Source organism: Nomascus leucogenys, chromosome 10 (genome assembly GCF_006542625.1).
Source record: "Nomascus leucogenys isolate Asia chromosome 10, Asia_NLE_v1, whole genome shotgun sequence".
NCBI lineage: Eukaryota > Metazoa > Chordata > Mammalia > Primates > Hylobatidae > Nomascus > Nomascus leucogenys.
In genome coordinates this window covers 51517990-51530920 of record NC_044390.1, presented here as the reverse complement: position 1 = coordinate 51530920, position 12931 = coordinate 51517990, and the positions used below count along the sequence as shown (strand labels likewise).

The following is a 12931-nucleotide window of genomic DNA, read 5'->3' as shown; positions in this document are numbered from 1 at the left end:
GCCTTCTTTATCTCCCTTCAACCTCATTTATTCAATATTTATAGGACAAACGTTTACTGTGGAAGTACCATATGCTGGTCCTTGTATAAGGGCTAAGGAACATGAAAATGAATAAAAACATAATCCACATTCTAGTATCTACCAACAGTATGTTTTAGCTGATAATTTTAGCTATAATTTACTTTCCCAAATTATGGAACAATCTGCTTTCCTCAGCAAGGTATCATTTTAAATTACTTGGGAATTTCATTTAAAGATATATTCAGAGATTTCAGTCCCTATGGAATAGAATACTTCTTGAAAAAGTCTTCCTGAAAGCAACAATGATTCTAACACCTTAACCAAGGATAGAGTAGATTATCCTTGATTATTCTCAGTTCTAGAAGGATTATTTTAGCTGACAAAAGCAGTCAGCAATATTATACATCTCCTGGAGACAAACCTAGGTACAAACAAAAATTTAGAACTTATGTTCCCTGCTCTTAAGAAGTAAAACTGCGGGCTGGGCACGGTGGCTCACGCCTGTAATCCCAGCACCTTGGGAAGCCGAGGCGGGCGGATCACTTGAGGTCAGGAGATTGAGACCAGCCTGACCAATATGGTGAAACCTCGTCTCTACTAAAAATACAAAAATGAACCAGGCTGTGCTGGCGAGCGCCTGTAATCCCAGCTACTCAGGAGGCTGAGGCAGGAGAATCGCTTGAGCCTGGGAGGTGGGGGTTGTGGTGAGCCAAGATCGTGCCACTGCACTCCAGTCTAGGCAAGTGAGACCCTGTCTCAAAAAAAAAAAAAAAGAAAGAAAGCTGAACTGCCACCTGGGCAACAGAGTGAGACTCTGTCTCAAAAACAAAACAAAAACAAAAACAAAACAGAACAAAACAAACCAGGACAAATACCTTAGAAAGGTTAGAATACTTTGCAGAGTACTTACACTGTACAAGTCTGGAACAAACCGCGTGCTCACTCCTTACCTGGCAAGGAGTTCAAGGCCATGCTTGGTCGGACAGCAGCTGAGGCAGGCAGTCACCCCAGAGTCTCCCTTCCAAGGTCACACCCACCACTCATGCCCTATGGAACCACAATGCATGCCTTCATGCTCCATGCCTGCCTTGCACCAAGCCTACAATGCCGCATCGATTTTCGTTGCCTAGGTAAAGCCTCAAGTCCAGATCTTGGCCATCTCCTCAAGGCTCCTTGTCCCCCGCCCGACTTCAGCTAGACTCCAGAGTCATGCACTCCGATTGCCCATGCTCTACAAGCTCTAGTCTTGCTGAAGGGCTAACTCCTCATTGCTCTCTCTGGTCCCCGTGTCACCACACTCTCCGTCTGACTCTCCAAATAATGAATTTCCTTTCAGAACTCACTGCTGCATTCCCATGCCCAGCACCAGACCTGGCACAAAATACATGTTTATTGAGTAGATGACATTTAATTTGCGAGAATGTACTTTTAAAAGTGTCCTGTAAAGCCCAAGCCTGTAAAAGTGTCCTGTAAAGCCCAAGCCTGACTGTCTGATCTCCCACGGCACCCAATCAGCTGGGCTCCTCTGAGCAGGAAGCGATGTCAGATTTCAGTGAGTGTTGTAGGATCCCTGGGAAAAGCAGAGACAGGTGGCAGGCAGTACAGCCTCAGAGTTCAGTAGAGCATGCCCAAATCTCCATCCAACTACCCTCCAGTTATCGGGCCACTTGATTCCTTACCTAGAAACACAGTGAAGAGCCAGGTGCAGTAGCTCACGCCTGTAATCTCAGCACTTTGGGAAGCTGAGGTGGGCAGATCACTTGAGGTCAGGAGTTTGAGACCAGCCTGACCAACATGGAGAAACCCCGTCTCTACTAAAAATACAAAATTAGCCAGGCGTGGTGGTGCATGCCTGTAATCCCAGTTACTTGGGAGGCTAAGGCAGGAGGATCGCTTGAACCCGGGAGGTGGAAGTTGTGGTGAGCCGAGATCGTGCTATTGTACTCCAGCCTGGGCAATAACAGCAAAAATCCATATGAAAAAAAAAAAAAAAGAGCCGGGTGCAGTGACTCACGCCTGTAATCCCAGCACTTTGGGAGGCCGAGGAGGGCAGATCATGAGGTCAGGAGATCGAGACCATCCTGGCTCACATGGTGAATCCCTGTCTCTAATAAAAATACAAAAAAATTAGCCAGGCGTGGTGGCGGGTGTCTGCAGTCCCAGCTACTCGGGAGGCTGAGGCAGGAGAATCGCTTGAACCTGGGGGGCGGAGCTTGCAGTGAGCCGAGATTGCGCCACTGCACTCCAGCCTGGGTGACACAGCGAGGCTCCGTCTCAAAAAAAAAAAAAAAAAGAAAGAAAGAAAAAACAAACAGTGAAAACCCACCCACTTCCTAGGGTTCTGGGGAGGTGTAAATGAGGGAAATCCTTATTGTCATCATCATCAACCACTGTGTTCTGACAGAGGCACTCGGTAACTGTCATTTAAATGAGTGAGTGGTACTTGCTCTTTTGCGAAATTCTACACGTGGCTTTACTTTTCATTAATAAAGCTATTACAAAGGGGATTTTGCCAAGAGCCTTTTAGATAGCTTCAGGAAATTGTTTTAAAACCAATACAATTCGCCAGGCACGTTGGCTCACGTCTGTAATCCCAGCACTTTGGGAGGCTGAGATGGGCGGATCATCTGAGGTTGGGAGTTCGAAACCAGCCTGAACAACATGGAGAAACCCCGTCTCTACTAAAAATACAAAATTAGCTGGGCGTGGTGGCATGCGATGGAATCCCAGCTACAAGGAAGGCTGAGGCAGGAGAATTGCTTGAACCCAGGAGGCGGAGGTTGCGATGAGCAGAGATTGTGCCATTGCACTCCAGCCTGGGTAACAAGAGTGAAACTCCATCTCAAAAAAAATTAAAAATAAAAAAAAAAAAAGAGAAAAGAAAAAAAACACCACAATTCAAGCTGGGCAAAGTGGCTCACACCTGTAATCTCAGCACTTCGGGGAATCTGAGGCGGGATGATCATTTGAGGTCAGGAGTTCAAGACCAGCCTGCCCAACATGGTGAAACCTCGTCTCAACTAAAAATACGAAAATTAGCCAGGTGTGGTGGCGCACGCTTGTAATCCTAGCTAATCAGGAGGCTGAGGCATGAGAATCACTTGAATTTGGGAGGTGGAGGTTGCAGTGAGCCGAGATTATGCCACTGCACTCCAGCCTGGGTGACAGAGCAAGACTCCGTGTCAAGCAACAACAAAAACCAACACAATTCAACTCTTAGGAAAAGTACACCAAAGACAGCAAGACTCCTCTGGCACTAGACCAAGTCAAGCTAAGCCTGCAAGCAAGCTAAGAAGAAAGACTACAAGGCACGAAGTCAACTGGCATCTAATTTATCTCTTTAGGGATACTGAAAAAGAAAATTTCAAATATGAAATCCTACTTCCCAGGTTTGGACTGATAGATCCTCTCAAGCTAATGCTATCTGGCTCTGGGAAATTCCACATCATAAATTCCTCCTAGAGCCCTTGCATTCTTTGAATGGGTGTGTGGAAGGCTGAATGCTCACTGACATGCTTTATAACTATGTATGAATATAAGGTCAGAACATACATAAGTATACATACTTTATAAGTATATATGTTCTGACCTTATATTCACTATTGCAAAAGTACCAAGCCTAGGGGAACACATTTCAGGTATCAGTTCACGCCTTGCCTCTTCAGTAAGTTTAAAGGATAGTCAAAATCACTTCATTATCTCCCCTTCATAATAGGAATTTAATCCATATCTAGGCAAAGTCAATCTGCAGAAATATTGGAGGGACTAAGAAAGTTATGCAAATCTCTACTAGTTGAGGTTGTATTAGTAAAAACCAAATTAAAGAGAGAAGGCCGGGCATGGTGGCTCACGCCTGTAATCCCAGCACTTTGGGAGGCCGAGGCGGGCAGATCATGAGGTCAGGAGTTCGAGACCAGCCTGGCCAAGATGATGAAACCCCGTCTCTACTAAAAATACAAAAAATAGCCTGGTGCAATGGCAGGCACCTATAATCCCAGGTACTCGGGAGGCTGAGGCAGGAGAATCACTTGAACCCAGGGGCAGAGGTTGCAGTGAGCCGAGATCATGCCACTGCATCCCAGTCTAGGTGACAGTGAGATGCTGTCTAAAAAAAAAAAAAAAAAAGTTCAGAGATATGTTTTCTTCCTAAGAAAAGCTATGCAGGCACTGTTGGGTTGCCTAAAACCAACTTCTAAATACATTTTTGGTTTTAGGTATGCCATCTCACACACCACACTCTTGCTCCTAAAACATTATAACCGTGAGCATTTAGAATGGGTGGGATGGCTCATGACTGTAGTCCCAGCATTTTGGGAGGCTGAGGCGGGAGGACAGCTTGAGCCCAGGAGTTCAAGACCAGCCTGGGCAACATAGTGAGACTCTGTATCTACAAAAAAATTTTAAGGCCGGGCACAGTGGCTCATGCCTGTAATCCCTGCACTTTGGGAGGCTGAGGCGGGCAGATCACCTGAGGCCAGGAGTTCTAGACCAGGCTGGCCAACATGGTGAAACTGCGTCTCTACTAAAAATACAAAAATTAGCCAGGCATGGTGGTGCATACCTGTACACACCTGTAATCCCAACTACTCGGGAGGCTGAGGCAGAATTGCTTGAACCCAGGAGATGAGGGTTGCAGTGAGCTGAGATAGCACCACTGTACCCCAGTGAGGGAAAGAGTGAGACTCTGTCTCAAGAAAAAAACAAAACAAAACAAAAAACCCAGGTTTGAAGAGAGAGCTATATTTTCCTTCTGAAAACAAACTGATGGCAACAAAACATGTTGAGAGGGCCTCACGACTGAGATGAAAAATTCCTTCTTGCTAAACAGTTGAGTTCAACTGACTGCTGGGGTGATGAAAGGGGTGACTGGCACATTGAGAGTGGGCAGGATCAGAAAGATTTGCAAAAGCCTCACAGGGTCAGTTGATCAGAAGAGATAATCTGCTTCCCAGCCCAAGTTGGTAATCTACCAGGCTGCAGGGTTTACTGTGAGGAGCTGTATTTCCTCCAGAGGGGTGGAAATGGCCCATTTGAGGATGGAAGATTTTTGTCTGGACTTGAGTGAACTTTAAGGCTTTGAGTTCATCTAAAGGCTAGGTCCAAAGAAATGAGGGATATTTGAAGCTTCAAAGTCTCAGAATAAAAGCCCCAGGGGTCATCCCAATTCAGAAAGAGGCCAGAAACCAGGAACCAGCTACCTAACACCTGTGTTATCAAGCATGAATAATGCCCACCACCACACCATTTAATGTCTTTTTTTTTTTTTCTCTGTCATCCAGGCTGGAGTGCAGTGGCATGATCTCAGCTCACTGCAACCTCCGTCTCCAGGGTTCAATCGATTCTCCTGCTTCAGCCTCCCAAGCAGCTGGCACATACTACAGGTGGGTATCACCATGCCCAGCTAATTTTTGTATTTTTAGTAGAGGTGGGGTTTCTCCATGTTGCACAGGCTGGTCTCGAACTCCTGAGGTCAGGTGATCCTCCTGCCTTGGCCTCCCAAAGTGCTGGGATTACAGGCGCAAGCCACTGCACCCAGCCTAATTTCTCAGCCTTAAAACAAAAAGAGCTATCTTTGAAAATGGTAAAGAAGTAACTGGCTGGCAGGGCGTGGTGGTTTATGCCTGTAATCCCAGCACTTTGGGAGGCTGAGGTGGGCGGATCACCTGAGGTCAGGAGTTTGAGAGCAGCCTGGCCAACATGGCAAAACTCCGTCTCTACTAAAAAAATACAAAAATTAGCTGGGTGTGGTGGCAGACGCCTGTAATCTTAGCTACTCGGGAGGCTGAGGCAGGAGAATCTCTTGAACTCAGGAGGCAGAAGTTGTAATGAGCCAAGATCACACCAGAGCGAGACTCCGTCTCAAAAAAAAAAAAAAAAGAAGTAACTGGCTACATTCCATTCTAAATCTAAAGCCTATCTAGGGAAACTAGAATCTCAGGAGATTGTTGCAAGGAAAATGCAGCAGCCTTGGGGCTGCGCTGGGCCTGAGGAAGGCCACATCTGAGCAGAGCTCACCCCTTAAGCAGCAATATCCCAGTCTGGAAAGCACAAAAGTAGCTTCCAGGACACACCCAAAGCTCTGCCTCTGTGGTGACATTCCTGGGTGTGTCAAATCCATCTTCCCCCTTTCCCAACTCCTACTAATCCCTCTAGAATCTCCTCAGTGGCATGAAACTACTGAATGCAAGGTGCTGGGCATGGATCCTGGCTCTGGGAACACAAAGTATAATAAAGCCATTGCTCCCCGACCAGCCTAACAGACATCAGGGAAGGCACCCTCTCCTGGCACAGCTCTTCTGTGCTAGGAATTACCTCTACACAGCACATTCCTGTTATAACAAATATTTACAAGTTGGTCTCGCACACACCCTACTTGTCAGTGAGCTCCAAGAAGGCAGAGAACATCTTAGCCATCTTGGTTTCTCTAGCACCTGGTACAATGCTCCAAAAAGAATAAAAACACTGGTTCACGTCTGTCATCCCAGCACTTTGGGAGGCCAAGGTGGGTGGATCACTTGAGCTCAGGAGTTCAAGACCAACCTGGACAACATGGTGAAACCCCATCTCTACAAAAAATACAAAAATTAGCCAGCCATTCATTGGTGGTTTGAGGCTGTAGTCCCAGCTACTTGGGAGACTGAGGCTGGAGAATCACTTGAACCTGGGAAGCAGAGGTTGTAGTGAGCTGAGATTGTACCACAGCACTCCAGCCTGGGTGACAGAATAAGACCCTGTCTCAAAAAACAAACAAACAAACAAACAAACAAACCTGGCCAGGTGCAGTGGCTCACGCCTGTAATCCCAACACTTTGAGAGGCCAAGGCGGGTAGATCATCTGAGGTCGGGAGTTTGAGACCAGCCTGGCTGACATGGTGAAACTCCATCTCTACTAAAAATACAAAAAACTAGCCAGGTGTGGTGGTGCACACCTGTAATCCCAGGTACTTGGGAAACTGAGATGGGAGAATCGCTTGAACCCGGGAGGTGGAGGTTGCTCACTAGCCGAGATTGTGCCACTGCACTCCGTCCTGGACAATAGAGTGTGAGACTCTGTCTCAAACCAAACCAAACCAAAACAAAAAACAGCCAAACAAACAAAAACAAACAAACAAAAAAACACAATGAAAACAGTTGGAGGGGCCAGGCGCAGTGGCTCATGTCTGAAATCCTCGTCCTTTGAAAGGCTGAGGCGGGAGGATTTAACTCAGGAGTTTGAGACCAGCCTGGCCAACATAGGGAGACCTAAAAAAATAGAAAGATTAATCTAGGTGTGGTGGCTCAGGCCTGTAATCCCAGCACTTTGGGAGGCCGAGGTGGGTGGATCATTTGAGGTCAGGAGTTCAAGACCAGCCTGGCCAATACGGTGAAACCCTGTCTCTACTAAAAATACAAAAAACATTAGCCAGGCGGTACTGGCACACGCTTGTAATCCCAGCTACTCAGGAGGCTGAGGCAGGAGAATTGCTGAGCCTGGGAGGCAGAGGTTGCAGTGAGCTAAGACTGCACCACTGCACTCCAGTCTGGGTGACAGAATGAGATCCTGTCTCAAAAAAAAAAAAAAGAAAGAAAGAAAGAAAGAAAGAAAGAAAGAAAGATTAGCCAGGCATGGTGGCACAGGCCTGTGGTCCCAGCTGCTCAAGAAGCTGAGATGTGAAGATTGCTTGAGCCCAGAAGGTTGAGGCTGCAGTGAGTCATGATCACACCACTGCACTCTAGCCTGGGTGACAAAGCGCGACCTTGTATCAAAAAAAAAAAAAAAAAAAAAAAAAACCAAAGAAATAGTTGTATAGTGACAAGGACTCTAATTTCTCAAATAGAGCATCTGAAACTACAAAAAGTGTCAACATTCCCTGAGAAGCAAAGGAAAGAAGGTTTGGGCCGGGCGCGGTGGCTCACGCTTGTAATCCCAGCATTTTGGGAGGCCGAGGCAGGCGGATCACGAGGTCAGGAGATCGAGACCACGGTGAAACCCCGTCTCTACTAAAAATACAAAAAATTAGCCGGGCGTGGTGGCGGGCGCCTGTAGTCCCAGCTACTCGGAGAGGCTGAGGCAGGAGAATGGCGTGAACCCAGGAGGCGGAGCTTGCAGTGAGCCGAGATTGAGCCACTGCACTCCAGCCTGGGTGAAAAAGCGAGAATCCGTCTCAAAAAAAAAAAAAAAAGAAAGTTTGAAGAACAAATTTACTTTCTCTCCCCAAACCATGAACTTGAGAGCTATGTCAGAACCCAGTTCAGTACCCAGATATTGTAAAGGTCCAATAAATATTGGCCAAATTTGTTAAAAATTCATTGAAGAACAGGCCAGGCACAGTAGTTCACGCCTGTAATCCCAGCACTTTGGGAGGCTGAGGCGGGCAGATCACCTAAGGTCAGGAATTTGTGACCAGCCTGGCCAACATGGTGAAACCCCATCTCTACTAAAAATACAAAACTAGCCAGGTATGGGGGCGTGTGCCTGTAGTCCCAGCTAGTCAGGAAGCTGAGGCAGGAGAATCGCTTGAACCCAGGAGGCAGAGGTTGCAGTGAGCTGAGATCGCGCCACTGCACTCCAGCCTGGGCAACAGAGTGAGAGTCTGTCACACACACACACAAAATTCATTGAAGAACAAATGCATGCATTATCCACCTTTTTCTCTGCCTCTTCCTTCCTAGGACTGCTGTTTACCTGGCTTTGTAACCCCTCCCCACTACAGGGCTCTAGTGGGTACACAGTCCAGTATATAGTCCCATACCCAGAGACCGTCCCTCACCTTACAACAGTCCCCATTGAACAAGGCCTCATCCTCCAAAAGGACTTCAGTCCTTTCCTTTCCTTTTCTGTAATAATCACTGCAGGACCCAGACACAGTGGGCTGCCTTGTGAAGCAGATTCTACGGATCCCGGCTGGCTGACAAGTAGTGAGTGGAGGTAAACGGGATGGGAGGTCTTAAAACTCCTTTATTTTTCCCCATTGCAACTGGAATAAATAGTCCGAACTCCCTACTGATTGTTACCCAGATGACAAAAACAAAACTATTTTTTTTATTGAGACAGCGTCTCACTCTGTCGCCCAGGTTGGAATGCAGTGGCACTTGAACCCAGGCGCCTCCTGGGTTCAAGTGATTCTCCTGCCTCAGCCTCCCAAGCAGCTGGGACCATAGACATGCACCACCACGCCTGGCTAATTTTCGTGTTTTTAGTAGAGATGGGGTTTTGCCATGTTGGCCAGGCTGGTCTCAAACTCTTGACCTCAGGTGATCTGCCCACCTTGGCCTCCCAAAGTGCAGGGATTACAGGTGTCAGCCACTGTACCTGGCTGAACAAACAAAACTCTTTACTGAGACTCGTAGGCCCCATGTAATTGGGTTCCAGCCTCCCTTTATTATTATTATTTTTTTTTGTTCAGACGGAATCTCACTCTATCGCCCAGGCTGGAGTGCAGTGGTGTGATCTCGGCTCACTGCAGCCTCTGCCTCCTGGGTTCCAGTGATTATCCTGCCTCAGCCTCCCAAGTAGTTGGGATTATAGGTGTGCACCACTACACCCGGCTAATTGTTGTATTTTTGGTAGAGACTGGGTTTCACCAAGGCTGGTATTGATCTCCTGACCTTGTGATCCACCTGCCTTGGCCTCCCAAAGTGCTGGGATTATAGGTGTGAGCCACCGTACCTGGCCCCAGCCTCCCTTTAAACTCAACTCTTTCCCTCCCTGGCTAGGAACTTTCTCTTCCCAGCCAGACTCCGCTTTTTACATCCTCTTTCCCACCTCAGGGCCTCTGAAGGTGCCGTCCTCTCCAAAGATGTTCTTCTCCACCTGGCTTCCTATAGCATGCAACCCCTATCCCTACAGCTTTTATTGCCATTTATTTTATTTTTTTCTTTTCTCAGATTGGTACAGGATGGTCTCACTATATTGCCCAGGCTGGTCTCAAACTCCTGGACTCAAGTGATCCTCCCACTGGTAGGCAGCTGGGATTACCTACCCATGCTACCATGCCTGGCTTATACTTTTTTGCTTTTGTTTGAGATAGGGTCTAGCTCTGTCACCCAGGCTTGAGTGCAATGGCTTGATTCGGCTCACTGCAGCCTCAGCCTCCTAAGTAGCTGGGACTACAGGCTTGCATCATCACACCTAACTAATTTTTTAATTTTATTTTTGGTGGAGACGAGGTCTTACTACATTGTCCAGGTTGGTCTCGAACTCCTGAGCTCAAGCAATCCTCCTGCCTCAGCCTCCTAAAGTGCTCTGATTAGAGATGTCAGCCACTCCACCCAGTCATTTTTTGCTATTTACTTTCCCTCCCCTCAGTCATGTACTCGGGAGCAGGGACTATGTCAGCACCCGGTTCCCTACCCAGTTATTGTAAGGATTCAATAAAAATTTGCTGAATTCATTAAAAAGAAAATAGGTCTTCCATCTCCACCCACTCCTCTACTAGCCCTTTTCCCAAAAGTTCTCGATGGTTCCCACACCAAGTTACCCCAGTTCAATTCTTCAGTCTCCTGCAGACATTCCTGGGTCCCATTCCCCATCACTCACTCTCCATCATCTGCCCTGGAAACTTCCCACCCACAGGCCGGGCTCGGTGGCTCGCGCCTGTAATCCTAGCACTTTGGGAGGCCGAGGCGGAATGATTGCTTGAGCCCAGGAGTTCAAGCAACCATAGCGAGACACCTATCTCTACAAAATATACAAAAAAATTAGCCGGGCGTGGTTGCACGTGCGCCTGTGGTCCCAGCTACTCGGGAGGCTGAGGCAGGAGAATCAACTGAGCCGGGGAGGTGGACGCTGCAGTGAGCCATGATCACGCCACTGCACTCCAGCCTGGGCGACAGAGCGAGACCGTGTCAAACAACAACAAAAAACTTCCCAGCAGCAGGAGTCCCATTAACGTACCCATTTAATCATTCACTCGTCAAAAGTCCCGTACCTGACCATTTCTCAGCCCTACTCCCTAAACCCCTAAACCCAACTTTCTCGCCCCAAGATGAGCTGCTGAAAATCCTTCACGCCACTGCTCGGTCCCATAAGGCCTGTCCAGCCCGTCACGTTTGAACCCCATACATCCCTTCGTCCTCGGGACCCCCCTCCAGCCCTCCTCAAGTGCCCCTCGTCAGTCTGGCCTCCCCGCCCCGTCCCCTCCGCCCGCCAACCTCACTGCCACGACCCTGTGTGGCCCCTGCCGAACCCGCGGGCAGCACCTGGCCTGCGCCTCGTCCAGGCTCTGGTCGGTGATGGCCATGATCTGCTGCAGGACGTCGCTCGTGTCGGGGCGCCGCGGGCGGCGCGGGGCGGGGGGCGATGGCGTGGGGCGCGGCGGGGCGGCCATGAGCGGCAGGGCCGGGCGGGCGCTGTGAAGGAGCCGTCGAGCCTGGAGCACTAGCGCGGGCGTCGCAGCCAACCGCCGCTGCCTGAGCGCGGCGCCCGCTCGCGCTGGCGCCTAAGCCACGCCCACCGCCGCTACAGCCAGCCAACCCGTGTATTGCACCGCCTACAGACACGCCCCTTCATCGCCGTCAGCCAACCGGCGCCACGCACCGCCCCCGGGACTCGCCCCGAACTTCCCCCTCCCCAAGCTTGGACTCGGTTAGGGGTTGCCGAGGCAACGGCACTTCTCACAAGCTCCCTCCTTCCCCCTGAGAGAGGGCAGCGCTGGCTCTGCTCCAGCCTGAGGCCCCCGTCTCTCACATCTCGCGCGATGCACGCCTCCTTCAGCCCCACTCGTATCTCCTCAGAGTTCCTGCTCCTCCTCAGAGCCCCCTTCTCCTCAAAGCCCTCGGTCCTCAGAGACCCTCACTCCCCAGAGCACCCCAACTCTTCCTCCAAGCCATCCCCTTCTCCTCAGAACCCCACACCTCTTATAGCTTGATCGACAGCCCCCATTCATTTCCAGAAGCCCCAAGCCCCAGACCCCTGCTCAGTCCCCGTAATGCTCCCTGCATCCTCAGCCCCATCAGGAAGAGCCCCTGGCTCTTCCTCTAGAGCTTTCCACGGCCCCTTCACCTGGCCAAGGCTGGGCGCAGGCGTGCGTGGTTGATGGCAACGAGGTCAGAACGCAGCGCTTTTCTCCACTGCAGAAATTAATCCCAGTCACCTTTCAAGGTCCAGCTGAAGAGTGACCTCGTTTGTTTATTCATCTTCGCAGATTACAGTTCTGGGCATAGAAAATGCTACCACGTGGTTACCGAATGAAGGAAGGATGTTTACTGAGAGACTCCCCTGCAGTGCACCCCAAATCAGAGCGAATCCTCACATCTTTGTTTCTAGCCCTTAGGACACAGCATCGGAGGCTCCTAGTGCACAAGAAAAGGAACTGGGCGGTGGCTCATGCCTCATGCCTGTAATCCTAGCACTTTGGGCGGCGGAGGCGGGAGGATCACTTGGGCACGGGAGTTTGAGACCAGCTTGGGCAACATAGTGAGACCCCGTGGTGGTGCACGCCTGTGGTCCCAGCTACTTGGGACTTGAGAGGCTGAAGTGGGAGGATCACTTGGGTCCGGGAATTTGAGGCTGCAGTGAGCCATGATTGCACCACTGCACTCCAGCCTGGTTGATGGAGACCAGGTCTCAAAAAAAAAAAAAAGTAATGGACTGGACCTGAATCTCTTCTCCAAAGTCACAGAACCTCCTGGAGCCTATTTGCTATGAGGACAGGCTCCAGATGCGGGCTCAATAAAAGGTCCTCAGCCTGCTGGCTGGGAACCCTTCCAGGGTGGGGACCATGTTCTCTCCATTGCTGCTGGGGAGGAAATTCAAACACCATCTGGTATGGCTGGATTGGAGAGCGTCGGGAGACTCCAAAGGGGACGGCAGGGAGTGAAAATGAAAGACATTGACCGAGTGTCTGGACAATAGGGAAAGCTCTCTGATGAAGGAAACCGACACTTAGCTCCAATGACAGGAAGTAATAGATTGCATGGGAGCCACGGA

General features: G+C 49.5%; 1 protein-coding gene across 1 annotated transcript in view; it reads right to left on the bottom strand.

Moving 5' to 3' along the window:
* The window catches only part of PBX4 (PBX homeobox 4), a 60023-nt gene extending 48406 nt beyond the window's left edge, over window positions 1-11617 (bottom strand). Inside the window, exon 1 of the mRNA XM_030820327.1 lies at window positions 11203-11617. Coding sequence (XP_030676187.1) covers window positions 11203-11330 — 128 coding nt within the window. The 5' untranslated portion in view covers window positions 11331-11617. The remainder of the gene's footprint in view (window positions 1-11202) is intronic.
* Between the last annotated feature and the right edge of the window lie 1314 nt (window positions 11618-12931).